The sequence below is a fragment of the Mobula birostris genome, chromosome 7 (assembly GCF_030028105.1).
Source record: "Mobula birostris isolate sMobBir1 chromosome 7, sMobBir1.hap1, whole genome shotgun sequence".
Classification (NCBI taxonomy): domain Eukaryota; kingdom Metazoa; phylum Chordata; class Chondrichthyes; order Myliobatiformes; family Myliobatidae; genus Mobula; species Mobula birostris.
The window spans coordinates 152,961,395-152,987,384 of NC_092376.1; the positions used below are offsets into that span (position 1 = coordinate 152,961,395).

General features: G+C 39.5%; 1 protein-coding gene across 9 annotated transcripts in view; it reads right to left on the reverse strand.

The window, feature by feature from the left end:
* The window catches only part of LOC140200510 (rap guanine nucleotide exchange factor 6-like), a 397,383-nt gene that overhangs the window by 75,040 nt on the left and 296,353 nt on the right, over window positions 1-25,990 (reverse strand). For 6 of the 9 annotated variants that reach the window (XM_072263951.1, XM_072263945.1, XM_072263944.1 and 3 more), the window contains 7 exons: window positions 22,650-22,814; window positions 22,138-22,245; window positions 19,870-20,073; window positions 18,779-18,887; window positions 18,030-18,276; window positions 9,984-10,141; window positions 7,741-7,755 (listed from right to left, as the gene is read on the reverse strand). In XM_072263951.1, coding sequence (XP_072120052.1) covers window positions 7,741-7,755; window positions 9,984-10,141; window positions 18,030-18,276; window positions 18,779-18,887; window positions 19,870-20,073; window positions 22,138-22,245; window positions 22,650-22,814 — 1,006 coding nt within the window. The remainder of the gene's footprint in view (window positions 1-7,740; window positions 7,756-9,983; window positions 10,142-18,029; window positions 18,277-18,778; window positions 18,888-19,869; window positions 20,074-22,137; window positions 22,246-22,649; window positions 22,815-25,990) is intronic. The other 3 variants (XM_072263950.1, XM_072263947.1, XM_072263953.1) reach the window with 1 other exon arrangement.

A 25,990-nucleotide genomic window follows, 5' to 3' on the forward strand; every position in this document is an offset into this window, starting at 1 on the left:
CTGGAGGAGGGTGGACTCCAGGTTTAGTGCCACCACCTGATGTGTCGTGGGAGTACACAGAAGATCGAAAGCAGCAAGATGGCTGCTGGCTATGTGCCTAGAGACCCGAGTATTTTCGGCACAGAGCTCAGAAAAAGCGATGCAACAGACTTCTAACATCGTAAGTCAGCGAGCATCTCCCCTCTCGCTGTGAAATGGGGACATCTCTTTTTCCTTTATAAGGGAGAGAGAGTGAGAGCCTGTGGTATGTCGAATTACTGGGTGAATGAGTAGTCTTTGGGGTTCTGAAAGTCTGTGTCTTTATTGAAGCTTTGCTGTATGACTGGGTGCTCGGTGGGGGGCGCTGATGCTTTTTTTGCAGGTGGCAGCAGGGGGTTCGTCGCTCTGCTGCTGCTTATGCATGAGTCGGGGGAGCTGCAGGGGCGCTTTGGGGTTCTAACATTTAATTGTCATTCATTCTTTGGGGCACTCCTCTGTTTTCATGGATGGCTGCAAAGAAGAAGAATTTCAGGATGTATATTGCATATATTTCTCTGACATTAAATGTACCTTTGAAATCTTTGAGATTTGGCAGGCAAGATCTTCCCTCAAGGAAACCATGCTGACTACGACCTACTTTATCATGTGCCTCCAAGTACCCTGAGACCTCATGCTTAATAGTCAACTCCAACATCTTCCCTATCACTGAGGTCAGACTAAATGGCCTATAGTTTCCTTTCTTCTGCCCCCCTCTCTCTCTCTGCCTTGAAGAGTGGAGTGACATTTGCAATCTTTTAGAACCATTCCAGAATCTGGTGCTTTCTTGGAAGATCATTACTAATATTCCACAATCTCTTCAGCTACCTCTTTCAGAACTCTGTGGTGTACACCATCTGTTCCAGGTGACTTACCTATCTTTCAACCTTTCAGTTTCCCAAAAACCTTCTCTCTAGTTATGATAACTTCACACACTTCATGTCCCTGACACCTAGAACTTCCAATATACTGCTCGTGTTTTCCACAGTGAAGAGTGATGCAAAATACTTATTCAGTTCATCTGCCATCTCCTTGTCCTCCATGACTACCACTCCAGCATTGTTTTCCAGCAGTCCGATATCCGCTCTTGCCTCTCTTTTTACACTTTATGTATCTGAAGAAACTTTTGGTATCCTCTATAATATTATTGGCTAGCTTACTTTTGTATTCTATCTTTACCTTCTTAATGACTTTTTTTTACTTGGCTTCTGTTGTTTTTTTTTAAAAGTTTCCCAATCTTCTAACTTCCCAGTAATTTTTCTTCTATGATATGCCCTCTCTGGCTTTTATGTTGCCTTTGACTTCTCTTGTCAGCCAAGGTTGCGTCATATTTTTTTTTAAAAGTACTTCTTCCTCTTCCTCTATATATCCTGTGCCTTCCAAATTGCTTCCAGAAATTCCAGCCATTGCTGCTCTGTCATCATCCCTGCCAGTGTTCTTTTTCAAATAAATTCTGGCCAACTCCTCTCTTATGTCTCTGTAATTCCCTTTACTCCACTGTAATACTGATACATCTGACTTTAGCTTCTCCTCAAATTTCAGGGTGCATTCGATCATATAATGATCACTTTTACCTTAAGCTCTCTAATCAAATCTGATTCACTGCACAACACCCAATCCAGAATAGCTGATCCTTTTGTGGGTTCAACCATGAGCTGCTCTAAAAGAAGTCATCTTGCAGGTATTCTAGAAAATCCCCCTCCTGTAATCCAGTACAAATCTGACTTTTCCAATCTACCTGGATACTGGTGTCGTCTATGACTATTGTAACATTGCCCATTTGGTATGCATTTTCTATCTACCATTGCAATTTGTAGGCCACATCCTTTCTACTGTTTGGGGTCTGTATACAACTCCCATCAGGGTCTTTTTACCCTTGCAATTCCTTAGCTCAATCCACAATGATTCAACACCTCTGTCCCCTCTTTCTAATGATTTGATTTGATTTGATTTTTTACTAACAGAGCAATGCCACCCCCTCTACCTTCCTGTCTATCCTTTCGAGAGAATGTGCATTCTTGGATATTAAGTTCCCAGCTATCATCTTTCAGTCATGTTTCGGTGATGCCGTACTGCAAGTTCACCTACCTTATTCTGTATACTGTGCATATTCAAATACAACACCTTCAGTCCTGTATTCACCCTTTTCGATTTTGTCCACCTTTTATGCTGCAACTCATCCCATTGACTGAAATTCTGCCCTATCAACAGCCTCTCCACACTACACATTGCCTCTGTTTGTAAACCAGCAACCTAATCTTCAGCACTATCATTGGCCTTTCCTATGATACTTTTTGCTTGGCACACTACTAGGATTCTAGTTTAAACCCCATCGTGCAGCATTAATAAACCTTTCCCCCAGGGTATTAGTCCCTCTCCAGTTCAGGTGCAAACTGTCCCTTCTGTTCAGGTCCCACCTTCCCTGGAAGAGAGCCCAATGATTCAAAAATCTTATGCCCTCCTACATCAAGTCCTCAGCCACATATTAATCTGTATAATCCTCCTAGTTCTGGCTGCCCTAGCACGTGGCATAGGTAGTAATCCTTAGGTCACATCCCTGGAGGTCCGGCCCTTTAACTTAGCACCTAGCTCTCTACATTCCCTATGCAGAACCTCTGCCTTCATCCTACCCATGACTTTGGTACCTACATGGACCATCAGCTTTCTGCTGTTCACCTTCTTATTTAATGCTGAGGACTCGATCTAAGATATCCCGAACTCTGGCACCCGGCAGCAACATACCATCCAGAAATCTCGTTCTCGCCCACAGAACCTCCTGTCCATTCCTCTAACAAATCCTCTATCACCACTGTGTGCCTTTTCTCCCTCCTTCTCTTCTGAGTCGCAGAGCAGGTTCAGTGCCAGAGACCCGACCCGACCACTGTGATATTCCACTGTTAGGTCATTCCCACCGCGCCCCCCCCCCCCCCAAATATCCAAAGAAATATACCTTTTGCTCAGGGGAATGGCCACAGGGGTAGTCTACACTGGGACCTGAACTCTTTCCCAAACACTCCAAATGTGGTCTAACTAAATGCCTTATAAAGTCTCTGCATCACATCCTTGCTTGTGTATTCTGGCCCTCTCTAGATTAATCCTAACATTGCGTACGTATTCCTTACCACTAACTCAACCTGCAGATTAACCTTTAAGGAATCCTGCACAAAGACTCCCAAATACCTTTCACCTTTGATTTTTGAAAATAGTCTACATCTTGATTCTTTCTGCCAAAGTGCATGACCATATACTTCCCTGCACTATATTCCATCAGTCACTTCTTTGCCAATTCTCCCATTCTGCCCCAGTCCTTCTGCAAACTCCCTGCTTCCTCAACATAACCTGTCCCTCCACATATCTTTGTATCATCAGTAAATTCGCCACAAAGCTTGAGTTAATGTGAAAAGAAGTAGCACCAATACCGACCCCCTGCAGAAGCTCATTTGTCACCGGCAGTCAACAGATAGGTCCCCTTTATTTTGACTCTTTGCCTTCTGCCATTCAGCCAACCTTCTATCCATGCTAGTATCTTTCCTATCATACTGTAGAGTCTCATCTTGTTCAGCAGCCTCATGTGCATCACCTTGTCAAAGACCTTCAGAAAATCTTAGTAAGCAACATCTATTGATTCTCCTTTGTCTATCCTGTCTGTTATTTCCTCAAAGAATTCCAAAAGATTTGTCAGGCAAGATCTACCATGCTGACTTTGGCCTACTTTATCATGCGCCTTCAAGTACTCCAAAAACCTCATCCTCTATAATAGTATCCAACATCAATGAAGTCAGGCTAATTGGCCTATAAGTTTCTTACTTCTGCCTCCCTCCCTTCTTAAAGAGTGGAGAGATATTTGCAATTTTCCAACCCTCCAGAACCATTCTAGAATCTAGTGATACTAGAGAGATTATTAATAATTTACTTTCTTTGAACTTAAAGAAACCCTCATTGTTAGTTGTTATATTTCTTCCAGTTTGTTCTCAATTTACATTCTTCTTTTCTATGGCCTTGTTTGCTGGAGTCTGAATTTATCCTAATCTTTGCAGCAAAATTATACATTATACATTTTCTCTTCCCTCTACTTCCTTCATTTGAAATGGTTTGATCATTCTCCATTTCTCAGAATCATTCCTTCTCATTGAGGCATACAGTATATAATGTATTATCCACTTTAGTGTCTACTGCTGCTTGTCTTTTGTTTTATCTGCTAATCAATTTACCAGTTCAATTTAGAGAATTCTTCCTTCATTCCATTCTAATTCCCTTTATTCATGCAGTACTTTTTGCTGAATGCCAAACCTATTATGCTATGACTATTGTTTCCCAACGGGTACTTTTCTCTGAGAAAATTTATATCGTTAAGTACAAAAATTTGGATAAACTCAAAATCCAGCAAAGAAGGACTAAAGAAAGGAGAAAATACTATGAAGGGATACTAACCAGAAAAATATAGAAATAGACAGTAAAGTCACACATTTCTAGTTCTAAGGTAGTCTGATAGAGTGGTAGATGAGTAGTTTAGACATAGTTTCTGCATGTTCCATTCAGGGACAAAAGGTGCTTAGAATCTTTCTTGGTTCTTTCTTTATTTTGATCAGTCACAATACAAGAATTCTCATGAGTTGGTAAGGGTGTCATGTTGTTCTTGAGCTAAATTTGGAAATATTCAAGTTTTTTTTCTTGCCCTCCAAGACATGTCTGCCATGACAGAGCTCTGATTAGAGGACAAGTTTAAGGGGACTGGTGTCAAGTATGCAAACAATGTTGTCCTCTTCCAAAATTGATTGAATGCAATCAGAGCCTCAATGCTGGCCTGAAGGAGGATACTATCAATGGTTGGGCTATCCTAGCAACTGAAGTGGATGTTATTCTATTAAATACCAACTTAAAAATCAGTTCAAATGCTGACATCGTTTGTCTTGCTTAACTCCACAATAAGGAAATTCTCTGTGTGAGAAGGTTATCTTGCTCCTAGCTCATTAAAAAAATTGCATCTCTGGCTCCCCATTTTAAATCTCTCAAAAACTAGAAATAATGTATTTCCAATCGCTAGTCAAAATTTTAAAACTTCTATAAAGTGAACTCGTCTTGCAGTGCCAGAGTGGATTAAGTTTTCCTCCCTGGGTTATTTTCTTGAATCAGCTCCCTGGGTTATTTTATTGATTCAGCTTTGTTGAATCTGACAATTTTATTTTAGTATTGCCAGCAGACGCACAATAGTGCAATGTGTACTATCTTATACTGCTATTGTGCTGACTGCACAACAATAGCATAAAAATAGATGTAATACAGGCCTAATCTATATTCCAACCAGAGCACATAAGCAAAGTACTGTCACAGTCTGATTTTGTAAAGTGTTTTATCCTCAATATTAGAACTTCACCAAAACAAAACACCAGTTTTAAAAATTGGAAAGTGGGTGTTGTTCCAATTTTTCTTTGGTGTACAAATGAAAACTCCTCTTCCTTTCTGACATTTGTATACTGAAGGTTTAAGGAAAAGTGAAATAGGAAAGCAATTAGTGACCCAAGAATATATTTCAATTAACAATGCAGAGATACAATGATTTTTTAAAATGCAGCCACAATGAGCATTTACATTATGGAACATATACTAAACTATGGACTAGTTCCTGAGGATTGGAGGGTGGCTAATGTAACTCCACTTGTTAAAAAAGGAGGGAGAGAGAAACCGGGGAATTATAGACCAGTTAGCCTAACGTCAGTGGTGAGGAAACTGCTGGAGTCAATTATCAAGGATGTGATAACAGCACATTTGGAAAGCGGTGAAATCATCGGACAAAGTCAGCATGGATTTGTGAAAGGAAAATCATGTGTGACGAATCTCATAGAATTTTTTGAGGATGTAACTAGTAGAGTGGAGAACCAGTGGATGTGGTATATTTGGATTTTCAAAAGGCTTTTGACAAGGTCCCACACAGGAGATTAGTGTGCAAACTTAAAGCACACGGTATTGGGGGTAAGGTATTGGTGTGGGTGGAGAATTGGTTAGCAGACAGGAAGCGAAGAGTGGGAATAAATGGGACCTTTTCAGAATGGCAGGCGGTGACTAGTGGGGTACCGCAAGGCTCAGTGCTGGGACCCTAGTTGTTTACAATATATATTAATGACTTGGATGAGGGAATTAAATGCAGCATCTCCAAGTTTGCGGATGACACGAAGCTGGGTGGCAGTGTTAGCTGTGAGGAGGATGCTAAGAGGATGCAGGGTGACTTGGATAGGTTGGGTGAGTGGGCAAGTTCATGGCAGATGCAATTTAATGTGGATAAATGTGAAGTTATCCACTTTGGTGGCAAAAACAGGAAAACAGATTATTATCTGAATGGTGGCCGATTAGGAAAAGGGGAGGTGCAACGAGACCTGGGTGTCATTATACACCAGTCATTGAAAGTGGGCATGCAGGTACAGCAGGCGGTGAAAAAGGCGAATGGTATGCTGGCATTTATAGCGAGAGGATTCGAATACAGGAGCAGGAAGGTACTACTGCAGTTGTACAAGGCCTTGGTGAGACCACACCTGGAGTATTGTGTGCAGTTTTGGTCCCCTAATCTGAGGAAAGACATCCTTGCCATAGAGGGAGTACAAAGAAGGTTCACCAGATTGATTCCTGGGATGGCAGGACTTTCATATGAAGAAAGACTGGATGAACTGGGCTTGTACTCGTTGGAACTTAGAAGATTGAGGGGGGATCTGATTGAAACGTATAAGGTCCTAAAGGGATTGGACAGGCTAGATGCAGGAAGATTGTTCCCGATGTTGGGGAAGTCCAGAACGAGGGGCCACAGTTTGAGGATAGAGGGGAAGCCTTTTAGGACCGAGGTTAGGAAAAACTTCTTCACATAGAGAGTGGTGAATCTGTGGAATTCTCTGCCACAGGAAACAGTTGAGGCCAGTTCATTGGCTATATTTAAGAGGGAGTTAGATATGGCCCTTGTGGCTACGGGGGTCAGGGGGTATGGAGGGAAGGCTGGGGCGGGGTTCTGAGTTGGATGATCAGCCATGATCATAATAAATGGCGGTGCAGGCTCGAAGGGCCGAATGGCCTACTCCTGCACCTATTTTCTATGTAAACAAATTCTCTGAGGAAATAAAGAAAGCAATTTTATAAATTTAAATATAATGCAATTACATTTTCTTTCCAGTGTCAGTTGGCATACACTTTGTGTAGCAGAGTGATGACTAATAATTTGGGTCCTAGACTTGCAATGGTATTGCTGCTTGTACCCATAGAACCATAGAACATTACAGCACAGAAACAGGCCTTTTGGCCCTTCTTGGCTGTGCCAAATCATTTTTCTGCCTAGTCCCACTGACCTGCACCTGGACCATATCCCTCCATACACCCCTCATCCATGTACCTGTCCAAATCAAATCAAATCTGCCTGGTTTATATGATCCCTTTTGGGAAAATATCAGGTTAACCTAGTGCCTCTGCACAACAACTTGTCTGAGATTAACAACAAGTGAAGGGGAGGTATAGGATGTGAGGCAGAGAACTCTAACTCCTCTTGCACTTCATAGGTAATGCAAAGCACAATGGCATCAAATCTATACTTTTAAAAGAAACCTGTCCCAGCAAAACTAAATAAAAATAACACAATTTAATTATCTGTGACCTCTAGTTACGTACATGAAGCTGCAACAAACAGAATACATCACAGAAGAAAACAAACATGCATTAAATATAAACACAAAAGAGCAGATGAATACTCACTATAAAAACCTGCAGCTGATATGGGTACAAAATAGAGGAACAGACAAAAAGTTATAGACTATATAGATCAATTTAAGTTAATACATATTCTAGAAATAATTACATTTCAATTATTAAATTATCAAACCAAGCAGAACAAAAATTTACATTTTGAACTCAAGCCAAAACACTGACATCAATCTGACCAAATTGCAAAGGCTGAAATAAATGCATCACTACTATTAGATTGCATTTAGTTCAGGCTTCATAAAGCTTGAACTAAATGCTTGTAAAAAATGTTTCATAGAACTTAAAGGAAACAAATATCATAAGAAATTAGACTCATTGATTTTACTGAGAAGTTATTAATTTTTAATTTGTAGAAAAAAATCCATATGAAAACCAACAGCAACATGCTATATGCAGATGTCTGGTTATAATTTCTGAAGGGAGAACAAAGGAAGTGTTACTTTAAAGGTGGTAAATTATTAAGACACTTTACAAGTTACTCCTCCTTTGAGTCAAACTATATTTTTATACAGGAAGAACAAGCAAATTTGGAATTTTTGCAGTAGATGTACTTGGATTTTCAGGAGGCCTCGGCAAGGAGTCACACATGAGGCTGCTTAGCAAGATAAGAAACCCATGGAATTATAGGAGAGTCACTAGCGTGGGTGGAGCATTGGCTGATCAGCAGAAAAGAGAGAGTGGGAATAAAAGGATTCTATTCTAGCTGGCTGCAGGTTACCAGTGGAGTTCCACAGGGGTCGGTGTTGGGACCACTGCTTCTTATGATGTATCTCAATGATTTGGACCATAGGATTAATGGATTTGTGGTTAAATTTGCTAATGATACAAAGATAGGTGGAGGAGCAGGTAGTGTTGAAGAAACAGAGAGCTTGCAGAGAGACTTAGATAGTTTAGGGGAATGGGCAAATGAAATACAATGCTGGAAAGTGTATGGTCATGCACTTTGGTGGAAGAAATAAATGGGCAGACTATTATTTAGATGAGGAGAGAATGATTCCAGGAATGAAAGGGTTACCGTACGAGGAACATCTGGCAGCTCTTGGGCTGTATTCCCTGGAGTTCAGGAGAATGAGGGGGGATCTCATAGAAACATTCCAAATGTTAAAAGGCCTGAACAGATTAGATATGGCAAAGTTATTTCCCATTGTAGGGGAGTCTAGGACAGGAGGACACAACTTCAGGATTGAGGGACATCCATTTAGAACAGAGATGCGGAGAAATTACTTTAGTCAGAGGGTGGTAAATCTGTGGAATTTGTTGCCACAGGCGGCTATGGAGGCCAAGTCACTGGGCGCATTTAAGGCAGAGATAGATAGGTTCTTGATTAGCCAGGGCATCAAAGGGTATGGGGAAAAGGCTGGGGAGTGGGGATGACTGGAAGAATTAGATCTGCCCAATTCTTCCCAAATAGTAGCAGACTCGATGGGCCAAATGGCCTACTTCTGCTCCTATATCTTATGGTCTCATTTCCCGTTCAAACTAGTGTTACAATTTAATGGATCCTTTGATTTATTTGAAAACATTAAAATCCACTTTTAAATGTAAAATTTAGACACCTAGAATATGAGTTATATGAGAGCTACATAGAACTACATTCCCACTAACCATTTACATACTCCTAAATTTCAACTATTCAAAAGAATTACTGCCAATGGAGTACCTCATATCAAAAGAAAGGAATGCTATAATTTCATAATTAATAAAAAACTTGATAATTTTCAATTCCTCTAATATCTGCAACTTGACAGAAGTTTTTTTTCGAATTATCCTTCAATTTATTTCAGGTCAACAGTTTTTAAAAAATGATACTGAAAAATATTCTAATTACCCTTTTGTTTGCTCAATATCCTTGCAAAAGTTTGATGATCTTCATTACTTAAATTGAATTCTACTTAGGGTACAACATGAAAAAAAACTGCTTTAAATATGGTCAATTGGCATTAGAAGTGAAGCCTGCATGTAATAAAAAATCCTTGGATGGAAATTCAAGCTCATACTGTATATTCTTCAACATCTAGGCTACACAGCAAAAGTAACTGCAATTAAGAGTTTCAGGACTGTGTGATGGCTCGCAAAGTGATCAAGATTTTTCCTTCACCTAATGGGTTCAAATATACTTAAGTACTGTATGTTTAAAAGGAGAATGGAAGTATTTTAATGACATTAATTTTTGAAAGATGAAATCGAAAAAAAGTTGCACGAGTCATATAAAAAGCCAAATAAATTTTTCTTACCTGCAGGATTTGCAAAATCGAGTATACTAGTAGCAGGCTGCAACAGGTCAGGGCTGCTAGAAGAAAGAGTTCCAGGGAATGGCATTATAGCAACGCTGTGCCTGAACTGCCTTGTTCCAACGATGCTATCATCCTGAGACTGGCTCACTCCAGCATCACTGTGAACCATTAAAGAAAGAATAAAACAAATTGGTGTTTGTGATAAGCTGTATGCAAGAAATAATAACAATAGCAATAATTCTTAATGGGATAGAACTGCAGTCTTCAGTGTCCAACTTTCAGGCTACTAAATTTATCTATGAAATTGTGTTGCGCCAGAAATTACATTTCACACTTTCAATGCAATCACGCCAACAATGAAGAATATTTATTGGGCATAGGCAATGCCATACACAGGAGGGTGAAGCAAAGCAAAGTGAGAGTCACCCTGGGCTGTTTTTGGGTACTTCTGATGAATGATTGCAGATCAACACTGGCAGTAGGCCAGAAACCAGGTTACTTGTCTGCCCTCGTTCAGCTCCAAAGGGACGATGCATATTTTAGGGAGTCTATGAAAACAGCACTATGATGCTAAATGTTTAAAAATGAAGGATGACACAGCACAGGCAGACATTGTTTAGTTGTTATTAAGAACAGTTACTAAAATGCATGAGAATGAGGTTAGAGCAAAATGCAATTGACACTTATTTCTTCCACAAATACATTATGTCCAATACAGAATGACATTGCAGAGCAAATTTATATTAAAAAAAAATTCTGTGGAATTGGGCCAGAACAAAGAAATAGGTGATGCTACCCAAGTCTGTATATCAGAAGTGTAATGGATTATCTTTTACAAAAGTACAAGTGAATGTCACAAGATGTCTAACAAAAAAAGTACAAAATTATGGATGACACCTCCAGGAGTTCTGGGGCTTGACTACTTGAAAAGAAAGATAACTGAACAAATCTTCAACAGAACAAAAGGAAATCATTTTCCTAAACTGCATAAAAACAAAGCTTCAGGCAATTGAGCCTTTAAATGAGTTGTAGGCAAAGTTTTTAATAAATTAAATATCTTACCAAAATAGTCCCCTGTATGGGTTATGCAATCACAGAAAGAAGACAACATTTAATATAATGAGATGAATTACATTACAAAAAGCATACAAAAGACATGGATAAACACCTGAACATTTCCCTACATTCACAAATGATTACATAAACCAACAGTAATTTCAACAGTATTAGAAAGGTCTTACTATGAAGAGTTAAGGGCAGGAACTAACCAGTTTAGATAATCAAGAATTGAGGACTAAGAATAAACTTATAAAGGATTCAGATATTATCTTAAAAATGAATTAAGAAAAACAAGAAAAAAAGTTTTAATTCTACCCTTATTTGGGAAAAGAACAACTCGGTTTATGTTGAAAATATATTTAAATATCCATATTGGGGTGGTGTGGTGGTGTAGTGGGTAGCCACTACAAGCCACCTGGGTTCAATTCCTGCCACTACCTGTAAGGAGTTTGGATGTTCTCTTTGTGACGATGTGGGTTTCTTCCAGGCGCTTAGATTCCCCCCACAATCCAAACACATACTGACTGATGGGTTAATTGGACATTGTAAATTGTCCCATGATTAGGCTAGGAATAAATTAAGGATTGCTGGGTGTGGCTCGAAGGGCAGGAAGGGCCGATTTCGCACTGTATCTCAATAAATAAATAAATTGCAACACCACCTCATTTTTAAAAAAGGCATTAACCATAATTTTAGAAAGATGAATCATACAAAATCACATTTTTGAGCACGTGAACAACGACCAAGAGGCTGGTGTAATGTTAGAAATGCAAGATAATACTGTTACATCATGAACATTGTAACAGAACAGAATATGGAGGCCTTGGAGAAATAACAAGAAAATATTTCCAAAATATTTCCCTCTTAAGCCTGGTTTATACTTCTGCATTAACTGGACGCCATAGCCTACGCACGTTGGGAGTATTTATACCTGTGCATTGGTGTGTCTGCGTCACTCGGCAAATCGCGCACGTTACGCATGCGCACTCACCTGCCCGCGCAAGGTTTCATGGTCATGGTAGTCTCAGGGTAAACAAGACGCAAGCGTCTTTTTTTTGTGCAAAATGTGTCCTCCATAATTTCGGAGGTCTGTAAAGCTTTATGGAAAGCATTGCAGCCAGAGTTCCTTCCCTGCCTTCAGTCGCCCAATGGGAAACTATTGCAGCGTAGGATGACATGCGATGCTACCAAGTGGACCAATCACAGTTCTTACGGTCTGCGTTGCCGCGACGTGTGGTTACATTTTAGGAGATGTGCGCGTCGTGGCAACGCAAGCTCTCACGTAGGGTTCCGCATCGGCTTTGCGTAGGGTTTGCGGCGACGCAGACCTTATGGCGGTGTGTTGACACAGAATTATAAATCAGCCTTTAGACACAGCCAGCAAAGCAAATTTAAAAGAAAACAGAAGAATTTGATGGAAGACTTTTTTAAACAAATACAGTAGCTTGTTTTTGGTACCTCCAAGAGGACTACAACCTCGTTGTGATTTGGAGGCTTGTGTGCCCCAATGGCCCAGAAAGCTATGCTGGCTGGAATCAGGGCTTTATGCTTTGGCTCTTGGTAGAGTTACCCATGCCATATCAGGGTAAAGGTCAGACTAGCGCAGTCCACCGGTCCTCCAGCTTTGGGGTTTCTGCTCAGGGCTAACAAACCTGACTGGTCAAAGAAAACTGTTATGGAAACAGCAATGAAGAGAACCTTCATTGCTGCACTAAGAGCAAGTGACGTAATGGCGGTAAGTAAATTGTTTCTGATCACAAAAAGTAAAATAGAATTCTCAGAATAATTGACCATCTGCAGGACAACCACGAAAATCTAGGAGATCTTTTACAAGATGTTATAATGAAACAAATTAATGCTTGGTGGAGTGCTTGATATAACTGAACATGTGTGGATGCCTTAAACTTCTATACATGTAGATTTACAGCATTTAAACTATTCTTAAATTGTTTTTGCCATCCTAACAGAAGACCACCTCCACCTCACTGACAATCAACACTGGCGCACCTCAGGGAGCTGTGCTTCGCCCACTGCTCTACTCCCGATACACATTTGCCTGTGGGGCTAGGCAGAGTTCAAATGCCACCTATAAATTTGCTGACGATGCAATTGTTGGCAGAAACACACACAAAATGCTGGAGGAACTCAACAGGCAAGTCAGCGTCTATTTCAGGACTAGCCCGAAACGTTGACTATGCTTTTTGCTATAGATACTGCCTGGCCTGCTAAGTTCCTCCAGCATTTTGTGTGTGTTGCTTGGATCTTTACTTTATTGTCACCAAACAATTGATACTAAAGCGTACAATCATCACAGCGATATTTGATTCTGCACCTCGCGCTCCCTAGAGTACAAATCGATATTAAATATTAAAAATTTAAATTATAAATCATAAATAGAAAATAGAAAAATGGAAAGTAAGGTAGTGCAAAAAAAACGAGAGGCAGGTCCGGATATTTGGAGGATACGGCCCAGATCCGGGTCAGGGTCCATTCAGCAGTCTTATCACAGTTGGAAAGAAGCTGTTCCCAAATCTGGCCGTACGAGTCTTCAAGCTCCTGAGCCTTCTCCCGGAGGGAAGAGGGACCTCCAGCATCTGCAGATTTTCTCATGTTCACTTTTGGCAGAATTTCAGATGGTGACGAGAGGGTGTACAGGAGGAAGACACATCAGCTGCTTGAGTGGTGTCACAGCAACAACCTTGCACTCAATGTCGGTAAGACCAAAGAACTGATTGTGGACTTCAGAAAGGGTGAGACGTGGGAACACACACCAGTCCTCATAGCGATCAGAAGGGGAAAGAGTGAGCAATTTCAAGTTCCTTGGTGTCAATATCACTAAGTACCTATCTGGGACCTAATGTATCAATGCAGCTACAATAGGAGTCTGAGCAGAATTGGTGTGTCCACAAGACCATAAGAGATAGGAACAGAATTAGGCCATTCTGCTCAGAGTCTGCTCCGCCATTCCATCATGGCTGATCCTGGATCCCACTCAATCCATACATCTCTCATCTCATCATGTTCTTTGATGCCCTGAAGGATCAGGAAACAATCAATTTCCACCTTAAATATACGCACAGGCTCACGGACTTCAACTCTACTGCAGTCTATAGCAGAGCATTCCACAGATTTACTAATCTCTGGCTAAAAGAAATTCTCCTTACCTCTGTTCTAAAAGGTCAATTTTGAGGCTGTGCCCTCTAGTTCTGGATATCCCCACCATAGGAAACACCCTCTCCACATCAACACTAACTAGTCCTTTCAACATTTGGTAGGTTTCAATGAGAACCCCACCCCCTCACATTCTTCTAAGTTCCAGTGAGTACAGATATCTGCCAAACGCTTCTCATATGTTAACCCCTTCATTCCTGGAATCATCCTTGCGAACCTTCCCTCGACTCTCTCCAATGACAACACATCCTTTCTGAGATATGGGGCCCAAAACCGTTGACAATACTCCAAGAGCGGCCTGACTAGTGTCTTATAAAGGCTGAGCATTATCTCCTTGCTTTTATATTCTAATCTCCTAGAAATAAATGCTAGCATTGCATTTGCCTTCTTTATCACAGACTCAACCTGTAAACTAACTTTCTGGCAGTCTTGCATGAGGACTTCTAAGTCCTTCTGCACCTCTGAGGTTTGAACTTTCTCCCCATTTAGATAATAGTCTGCACTATTGCTCCTTTTACCAAAATGGATCATCATACATCTCCCAATCCTGCATTCCATCTGCAACTTTTTTTGCCCATTCTTCTGATTTGTCCAAGTTCTGTTGCAATCGCATTACTTCCTCGGCACTAGCTATTGCTCCATCTATTTTCGTATCATTCGCAAACTCTGTCACAAAGCCATCAATTCCATTATCTAAATCACTGGCAAACAATGTGAAAAGTAGTGGTCCCAGTACTGACCCCTGAGGAACAGTATTAGCGCTGGCAGCCAACCAGAAAAGGCCTCCTTTATTCCCACTTGCTGGTTAGCCATTCTGCTATCCATGCTAGTATCCTTCCTGTAACTCCATAGGATTTTATCCTGTTAAGCAGCCTCATGTGTGGCACCTTACCAAATGCCTTCTGAAAATCCAAGTAAATGACATCCACTGCCTCTCCTTTGTCTACCCTGCTTGTTTCTTCCTCAAATAACTCCAACAGATTTGTCAGGCAGGATTTCCCTTCACAGAAACCATGCTTAGATTTATTTTATCATGTCACCAAAGGCACTCACAAATTTCAACAGATGTACAGTGGAGAGCAATCTAACTGGCTGCATCACCATCTGGAATGGGAGGGAGCTACTGCACAGGATAGAAATAAACTGCAGAGAGTTGTAAACTTAGTCAGCTCTATCCGTGTAGTATCCGGGAAATCTTCAAGGAACGATGCCTCAGAAAAGTGGCATCCATTATTAAGGACTCCCATGACCAGGGTCATGCCTTGTTGACACTGCTACCATCAGGAAAGAGGTAAGAAGTGCATGAAGGCAAATACTCAGTGATTGAGGGACAGCTTCCCCTTGATCATTGAGTCTTTATACACACACATACATACTTCTATAATTCACATTTTTCCTATTAATATGTATTACATTATACTGCTGCCATAAAAGCAACAAATTTCATGACATATGCTGGTTAAACCTGATTCTGATTCAAATGAATTTGAAGAATGAGCTTTGCATTCATACCATGATCTCAGTCAACAAACTTGAAAAGCAGAAATCATGTTTCAGAAATTTAGTCCTGTCACACCAGTGGTATTGCAATGGTGAACTGTGGAAAACAGAAGTGATCGTCTTTTTGTTGCATTTTGAGTCCCCAGGAATATTTTTCCAAATTTTAGATCATTTCCCAAAAACCCTCAGATCAATAATTCCATCTTGAGAGCATATGCTGGAAGTATTTCATGAAAATACTTCAAAGTGGGTGAGAACATAGGATATTAAGATGTACTGCCCCATTCTGTATATTTACCTGATGCTTCATTTAAGATTTAAAACTTATCCTACAGGGTTTTGTAACTTCTCAGAATACTACTGCATCCATCTGCTGATACATCCTATAAATTACCTAGATTAATCCGAAGCAAAAATGGCCATTATCAATGAACAAGTAATCCCAAATACAATTACTGATATCTTAAATTTCAGATTTCTGTGAATAAATTTCATGTTATTGTTATTACAGCACAGAAATTGAAATGTGTGAACATTCAACCACAGAAAATATCAACTACTGTTCCTTCTAACAAGATACAACAAAACAGATTATCCTTATCCATCAATCCCCAGCAGCATTAATTGCTCCAGTCATATTCGCATGCTGTACTCTGCCTACCATGCTTATTTACCCGCGTCAGCAACCTCTGATAGGGACCATGCATTTCCCCATCCAACACTTCTGATCTGTCCAACTCTTCTAATCTACCGCATGAAGCTTCCAGCCTCTCTGGCCTCACCATTCAAATTTAAGCTCCAATCTTCCCTCTGGCTTCCAATACTCTCACCTGCTCTGGGACATGCTCTTTCATCCGGCCACCAGTCAGTCTCCGCTCCAGCCTTTCTAATTGTGTTCTGCTCTCAAATTCCTAATGGCACTTTAGACCTCCCGATCAATAGTTGCTTTCAATATGGATGGCTATAACTGGCAAATGACTGTGAAAGAAAGTTGCTATACAAATCCTGCTATTCAATCTGGCATGATCTCTGATTCTCCAGACTTCCAAAATCTAAAATTATCACTTGCCACCCATGTCTACGGGCTTCTAGGTTAACATGAGGCCCAGGAATTCAATCTGGTCCTTCTACTAAACCAGATGCCTCTGGTCTTAACATTGTTCCATTTGTCAGCATTTAAGAATTTAAGAATTAAGAGTCAGAGAAGGCTATTTTGTCCCAAGTGCCTACTAAATAACACTATGGCTGACCTTTCACTTGAGTGCTACTTTCTTCTATTATTATTCCTTGATTTCCTTCATATCTAAAGATCAAATGATTTTTACCTTGAATATATTTTACAATGCTTGAGCCTCCACCGCAGTCTTGGGGGGTAAATTCAAATTCACAGCCTGCTCAGTACTGGAATTTCTTTTTATTTACCCTGACTGGCAAATCCTTATTTTCAGATAATGAATACAGCTTGTAAAGATACTAAACATAAGAATATCATTTCCACACCTACTACGTCAAAGCCATTTAATAACTTTCTATGTTTTAATGAGATTTGTACATTTTAAGCTAATCACAATTCTCTTATACTGCATTTGGTAAGTTCTTGTTGTTTGGTCTCAACTATCATCACTTTTCAAACTTAAACTTCTTGAGTAAAATTACAAAGCTTTTAAAAGGGAAATTGAATAAAATATTCCTAGAAGTTTATTACTTAGGCTGCTAGCTTACAAAGTGTGAATCCAAATTCTATATTTTAAATATGCTGTGCAGAGTCTCCATGCTCATCATTTTGCATGACATTCTTCAGCCTCCCAGAAAAAAACAGAATCTGTGATTCAGGCTGAAAGCATCTAAATACCTTGGCCCAACAGACATTGAACTATCAAACTTATTTAAGTAATGATGCTTATATACAAGTTATTCTCATGGAAACAAACCTTCGATTAAAAACTTAACAAATACTGCACATATCCAATGATATTCCCCAGGTTTCACACAAATAATTTAGTCTAAGTTGCTTCAAATTGTATTATGTAGTTATGTGTTCTCTGGAGTGCAAATGACTGAGCCATTCAGATCCCAACCTCCTGCTTTGCCAAGTCAATCAAACTGAACCATGTCATAGTAACTAGCCCAGGGAATTTTACAGAAAGAAAGATACAATGAAATAACGTTATTCTATCCTTCCACAGAAATTTAGCGCTAACCATTATTTATCTGTGTTTTATTTAATAGGTGCATTGCTCCTTTTTCCTGGTTGCTCTGCATTATATACCATAAAGAGAACAGGGCATTCGCCAATCAAAATTTCATCGCACTTACCTGAATGGCTTTGGTGGCAAGATGCTGAAACGTGTCTTGTCAAGTATTTTTCTGATTTTGTTTCGACTGCCTGACACTGTGTTGGCTTTCATCTTCTTGTTACTTTTATCTGAAGGGAACATCTGTTCTAAATCTCTGTGCAAATCTGGATGTGAATAACGATTCCCCTTTTTTTCAGCAATTTTAGGAATGTGAGGAACTCCATTCTTTTTCTCCTGCATCAACCTGCTTAAGAGTTCCTTAAAAACTGGAAGGCAAAAGTGAAAAAAATAGTAATAGTAGAATGATTTAAAAAAACACTCTCAGTTAAAAGATGAAAGTTGGCCAGGACATTGAGATCTTTTGGTAGTAGTTGTGGGATATTTTACATTGATTCTAAATTAATAGATAGGACCTCAGTTTAACATCTCCAAATGAAGCATTTCTCTCATTAATGCTACATTCTTATAATTGTACTGAAATGCCAGCTTTGATTTTAAGCTAGAGCTTCAAAGGTAAAGCTACAATGCATAACTTTTTGAATCTAAAGAGATAATGTGAACACTAGGTTAAAACAGTGATTATATTTTAAATATACTATTTCACATTTTGACATCATAGCCCTTTAGGATACCCTAGATATAGTTTTAAGTGCAGACCTAATAATAAAGAATTAAGTACCAACAGGAATACTCCAACTTGATAACATAGGGTCTTATAACCATGCATTCAACAATTCTCACTCACATCCTGAATCTAAATATACTCACCAAATATGTTAGTTTTTACTGTGATGGACAGATGTGTGTTATTTCTCAGAATTTCTTGAGCTTTTGTGTATTGGATATTTTCGAAATTCTGTCCATTGACTTCCATAATCTGAAAACAATTTATCAGTTATTTTAAAAATACAAGAGAGGAATCAATGCATTTTCCATTCCTACAGGTTTTCACCTGTTGGCATTATAGCCATTGTAGTTATTAATCTAATTCCAACCACTAACATCCACCCATGACTTCAAGTAAAATTGGATATTAGATGTTAGTTAGCTACCCAGTGACCACTTTATTAGGTACAGGAGTGGTCTTCTGCTGCTGTAACCTATCCATTTCAAGGTTTGACATGTTGTTGCTGCTACATGATTGAATTGTTAGATATTTGCATTAGTGTGCTGGTGTACTGGGGTATCTAACAAAGTGGCCACTGAGTGTATATTCCATTGTATCACTCTCTTCTTGTGTCTGCACTCACTCTCTCTCTCTCTCTCTCTCTCTCACACTTATAAAGCACTCTGACCCAGACTCACCCTCTTGCTCAATAATTATCTGGATTGAGATCAACTCCCTTTGCATAGGTGACCAATGGATTAGAGCAAGTAAACTGTAAAGTTTGTTGTGACGAGGGAGACCAAGGAAAGGTGGAATATCTCATGAAATGTTGCATTAAGGAAGTTTCAAAGCAATGCAAATTAAATGTGCTATCTGCAAACAGCTTCAAAATCAGATGTAAAATACTTGGTTTGGGGCAAAGGTAGAAGCAGAAGTTGAATTTCCTGTACAAATTAAGTCAGTTTTATATTATTGCTCTGACATTCCAAAGAAATAGTCACAGTTCATCTTTCACCAAATAGGAATCCAAATAAACAAGTGTTTCAGCAGCCACTTGAGACTTGATGCACAATTTATTTTTAGAACTGAACAAATGGAATGGTAAACACAAACAGGGATATTCAGCTTAAATGAGGGGGAGTATATTCAGTCTCTTTGTCCAATAATTAAATACTTTTTTTTACAAAAAACTCAGAATTCAAGTGGTTTTACTGTTACAAATAGCAGTATTTTCAAATACTGTGGTCTTTACCTGGTCACCTCGTTTAAGTCCAGCCTCAGCAGCTTTACTACCAGGCTCTACACTTTCCACAAAGATGCCGAATCCTCTCTCGCTGCCACCTTGTAGACTAAAGTATAATGGGGACTCCCTGGAAGGTTTTAGCAAAGTTATCTGCCTCCATTTGGCTTTAGCAGCACAAGCAATATTCAGCAATCTGAGATGTCCTTTCATTTTCTGAAAATTAAAATACCATTTCTTACATTTCACTTCACAAATGTAAACTTGTCCCTACGAATACTGAGAAACACTGGTGTTTTTATTCTGTTCACATCACATAATTTTTATAAATGTATGTCAATCAAGTTCACTAGCTACAGAGACAAAAAAGAAGAAAAAATATTAAGCAAAGAATTAATGCACAGTGAATTATATGGGGAAACTAGCTTACTTCAATTATCCAATTGGAGTAACAGTTCACAGTTTGGAGAGTGAACCCTCGCAAGGCAGAAGCTCCCAATGGAGTACCTGGTAAGGCCCTGAAAACCTGTGCCAACCAACTGGCGGGAGTATTCAAGGACATTTTCAACGTTTCACTGCTACAGGTGGAAGTTCCCACTTGCGTCAAAAAGGCAACAATTATACCAGTTGCCTAAGACGACTAATGTGGGCTGCCTTAATGACTATCGCCCGGTAGCACTCACATCGACAGTGATGAAATGTTTTGAGAGGTTGGTCATGACTAGACTGAACTCCTGCCTAAGTAAGGACCTGGACCCACTGCAATTTGCCTATTGCCACAATAGGTCAATGGCAGATGCAATCTCAGTGGCTCTTCACACTGCTTTAGATCACCTGGACAACACAAACACCTATGTCAGGATGCTGTTCATCGACCATACCTCAGCATTTAATACCATTATTCCCACAATCCTGATTGAGAAGTTGCAGAACCTGGGCCTCTGAACCTCCCTCTGCAATTGGATCCTCAATTTCCTAAGCGGAAGACCACAATCTGTGTGGAATGGTGATAACATCTCCTCCTCGCTGACATCAGCACTGGTGCACCTCAGGGGTGTGTGCTTAGCCAACTGTTCTACTCTCTATATACCCATGACTGTGCGACTAGACATAGCTCAAATGCCATTGATAAATTTGCTGATGATACAACCATAGTTGGTAGAATCTCAGGTGGTGATGAGACGGCGTACAGGAGCGAAATATGCCAACTAGTGAGGTAGTGTCACGGCGACAACCTGGCACTCAACGTCAGTAAGATGAAAGAGCTAGCTGATTGTGGACTTCAGGAAGGGTAAGACGAAGGAACACATACCAAGCCTCATAGAGGGATCAGAAGTGGAGAGAATGAGCAGTTTCAAGTTCCTGGGTGTCAAGATCTCTGAGGATCTAACCTGGTCCCAACATATCGATGCAGTCATAAAGAAAGCAAGACAGCAGCTATACTTCATTAGGAGTTTGAAGAGATTTACTATGTCAACAAACGCACTCAAAAGTTTCCATAGATGTACCGTGGAGAGCATTCTGACAGGCTGCATTACCCGTCTGGTATGGAGGCTACTGCACAGGACTGAAAGAAGCTGCAGAAGGTTGTAAATCTAGTCGGCTCCATCTCAGGTACTAGCCTACAAAGTATCCAGGGCATCTTCAAGGAGCGGTGTCTCAGAAAGGCAGCATCCATTATTGAGGGCCCCCAGCATGCAAGACATGCCCTTTTCTTATTGTTACCATCAGGTAGGAGGTACAGAAGCCTGAAGGCGCACACTCAACAATTCAGGAACAGTTTCTTCCCCTCTGCCATCCGATTCCTAAATGGACATTGAATCTTTGGACACTACCTCACTTCATTAATATATATTATTTCTGTTTTTGCACAACTTTTCTATTCAATATATGTATACAGTAATTTATTTATTTGTTATTATCATTATTTTATTTCGTGTTTTTTTTCTTCTATTTCATGTATTGCATTGAACTGCTGCTGCTAAGTTAACAAATTTCACGACACATGCCGGTGATAATAAACCTGATTCTGACATGTGATAAATAATAATAAACAGAATTGATAGCTGGTAATCTTAAAAGACAGTAATCTTGCTGAGGTGATTGGAATGGAAATGATCAAAAATTACTTTAACAGTTTATTTCATCATAAATAGCACAATTAAAGTGCCTGTACTTGGGAACAATATTACTGAAGAAATGTGAAATGCTCGTTGGCACAGGAGATGCTTACTTCGAACTATTCCCCATTCATAATTATCAATTGCATATATTGCTTACCGCTGTTTCTAACTTGTTTTCAAATTCCTCTAAAAAATTGGTCATGGCAGGATCTCCTTCAAAATCATTGAAATGATTATTCACCCATAACAGCACAACTCGTGTGACCTACAAAAGAATTGTTTAATTGTTTTGAAAAGAATTGGTGAAAAGCAGAGCACAGAATTAAGATTAAATATGCTAATGAATTGAAATAAAGCCCTTATATACATACACACACACACACACACACACACACACACACACACACACACACGTACACACAGGTTCTGTAGGTGCTGGAAATCTTGAACGACACACACAAAATTCTGGAGGAAATCAGCAAGTCATGCAGCATCTGCAGAGGGGAAATAAATCGTTGACCTTTCAGGCTAAGACCTAGTGACTGCAGCATCATTTTTATTATCGAGACCTAGAATACAAGAAGTTATATATGCAGACTAAAAGGAACATTCTTTAAAGATTAATTCTATTTTCCATTTACTACAAATTACTTAAGTGTTCAGACTGACCTTATCCCTAAGGCTATCAACATTAAACCACTCGAGCAATCTCTCTCCAACTTCCATGGGACTTGACAGAAACGTTCTGCATGTCAACAGGAAATCCTCTATGTACGTGGGATCTACAATGGAATGTTCTTCAACTAAGTGTCGAATAAGTCTATCTGGTGTTCCCTGAAAGATTAATACAATGTTAATAAAACTATTTCAACTGTCATATTTTCCATTTCCCTTAACTTTAAACTTTTTCTCTCTTTCAGAAAAATCTCCAATTGAAGTATTAACCAAAAGTTCAATTAACATGTGAGACAAAGATATATTTTAATTCTGTTAAATGAACGCTCAAACCACACAGTCCTCAGTTATGCCACTCTGTAAGGCTGTAAGTTTAGTGCAACAATATGGCCAAGAGAACATCTTTTTAGCCTCTTCATCAGAAACTAATATTTTTAAAACAAAAGAATTGCGGGATAAGCCTGAGCCAAGAATGGCACTATCTGCATTGAGATCTTGCTTTTTCCACGAATTTGTTTGAAACTTTGCTTCTTGGTTTCCACTCAGAATTGTTAAAAATACATCAGATTATACAAATGCTGTTCTTTTCTGGTTACAGCAGATGGCATGGTCAAGGTTGTCCGAAGTCCCTGAGAAATGCAAGTCATCCTTTGTATAAATTTCAAGCTGCCATCAATGAACAGTGTTTCCATAATCAGGTTAAGGAGTTGCAACATTATAACATTGTAAATTGTTTTGACTATGGGTGAACCATAAACTAAAAAAGAAATAACACCAAATTTAAAACATAGATTGAAAATAATTGATTTATGATCATGGGAGAAAGAGGAATTTTCGTAATAAGAGTTTTTGGAGGACTGGACCTCAATACCAGAAGGGAAAAGACATCCAAAAAATTTAAGCATTTAAAAAAAAACCTGGATGTGCATGTGAATGCTGTTACCTGTAGAATGAAAGCAGGAAAGTAAATTAAGTAGATTGCTTTTGTTTAAACATGGGCTAAATGGCTACCTGTCTCTTATCTGTCCTTCCATGATTCAACCATCAAACAGATCAAATGTGGAAGCACAATGTTATCCTCAGTCCAGTGACAGTCCACATACTTCTGACTCACTTCTATGATTTGAACCACACATTAGAGGGTAATGCATAATCTGAGAGTGGCTTTCATTATAGTACCGAGGGATTGCTGCACTGCTTGAGGTACCATCTCTCAAATCAGATATTAAATGTACATTGGTCAGAAAGACATAAAAGACTACATGGTCCTATTCAAATTCAAAGAAGTAATAATTTCTATTGATATCTTGGTCAATGTTTGACCACCTTTTATTGCTATTGGTAGCACATTTCTGAACATTGACCGGCTGCCAATTAATCTTGTATTACAACAGCAATTACTCAACTTCATGAGCACTTCATTGGCCAGCTCATGCACTTTATGATCTAAGCACAATCTATGCTCGCCTTGTAAACACTATTCCAGGAGTGAAATCTAAAAAATATTCTGCCTTTAAAATTTGAAAAGTACTGTAAAAATGCAAGAACATACTGTATCTTGTTTTGAAAAGAACAAATATTAAACTGAATTCAAAGGTACTGCAGATTGAGCTACATGCAAATTTATCACTGTATATATCCAAAAGTACCCAAATTTAAACATCTGTATCACATGGCAATGGAAGAATGCAGTTACTAAAATCATTAAATTAAGACTGCATATCATTGCCACATTATTCTAAAAGGAAATAACATAGTTGGTACTTTTGAGAATGATATTTACATGTTTGTCATAACAGCAAGGGAGTATGTGGTTCTATTTCTCAAGAAGGAATCAGAAGCATTGCACAAACTCTAAATGCAGCATCTGTAGAGACCCATGAACAGGCCTCCCTCCTTGGTTAATAATGCCACAAACAGAATTGATTAGAGGTTCTCATCAATGTGTCACAAACCCATCATCTTTCTAGCTAGTATCAAAGTGCAGAGTCATGAAATTCTTTTGCCTTTTTAAAGATTTGCAGTTGTATAGTTCCAAGATGAAAACTTGACTGGAAATCTCAGGGGTATGCAAGCCACATTGATGCTGCCGCCTCCTAGCTCCACACAACTTACAAAAGACTGATACTGCAGGAAACTGTGGCAGCAACCCACCCTCTTCCTTCACCAACCTCCTACTACCTCCAAGAACCTCGTCTTTCTAGCTCTTCCTCTTACTTGCCCCTTCTCCACCTTTCCATTAGGTCCTGACCTGGAAGAGTTTAAGAACACTTGAAATAGAGAATGCCATGGAAAAATAGCAAAAACAGCCAGTGGTCGTGGTGCACATAGGTACCAACGATATAGGAAAAACACGGCATGAGGTCCTACAAGGTGAATTTAGGGAGTTAGGAGACAAACTAAAAAGTAGGACCACAAAGGTAACAATCTCTGGATTACTACCAGTGCCACGTGCTAGTCAGAGTAGAAATAGGAGGATATTTCAGATGAATATGTGGCTTGAAAAATGGTGCAAGGGTGAGGGATTCAAATTTCTGGGACATTGGAACCAGTTCTTGAGGAGGTGGGACCGGTACAAACAGGACAGTCTGAACCTGGGCTGGACTGGAACCAATGTCCTAGGGGGAGCATTTGCCACTATTGTTCAGGAGGATTTAAACTAATGTGGCAGGGGGATGGAAACAAGTGCAGAGAGACAGAGGGGTGTAAAATGAGGGTAAAAGCAAAAAGTAATAAGGTGAAAAGTAAAAGTGGCAGGCCGGCAAATCCAGGGCAAAAATCAAAAAGGGCTACTTTTCAACATAATTGTATAAGGGCTAAGAGTGTTGTAAAAGCAAGCCTGAAGGCTTTGTGTGTCAATGCAAGGAGCATTCATAACAAGGTGGATGAATTGAATGTGCAGATAGTTATAATGAATATCATATAGCTGGGATCACAGAGACATGGCTCCAAGGTGACCAAGGATGGGAGCTCAACGTTCAGGGATATTCAATATTCAGGAGGGATAGACATGAAAGAAAAGGAGGTGGGGTGGCATTGCTGGTTAGACAGGAGATTAACGCAATAGAAAGGAAGGACATTAGCCGGCAGGATGTGGAATCGATGTGGGTAGAGCTGCATAACACTAAGGGGCAGAAACACTGGTGGGAGTTGTGTACAGGCCACCTAACAGTAGTAGTGAGGTTGGGGATGGCATTAAATAGGAAATTGGAAATGTGTGCAATAAAGGAACAGCAGTTATAATGGGTGACTTCAATCTATATATAGATTGGGTGAACCAAATTGGTAAGGGTGCTGAGGAAGAGGATTTCTTGGAATGTATGCGGGATGGTTTT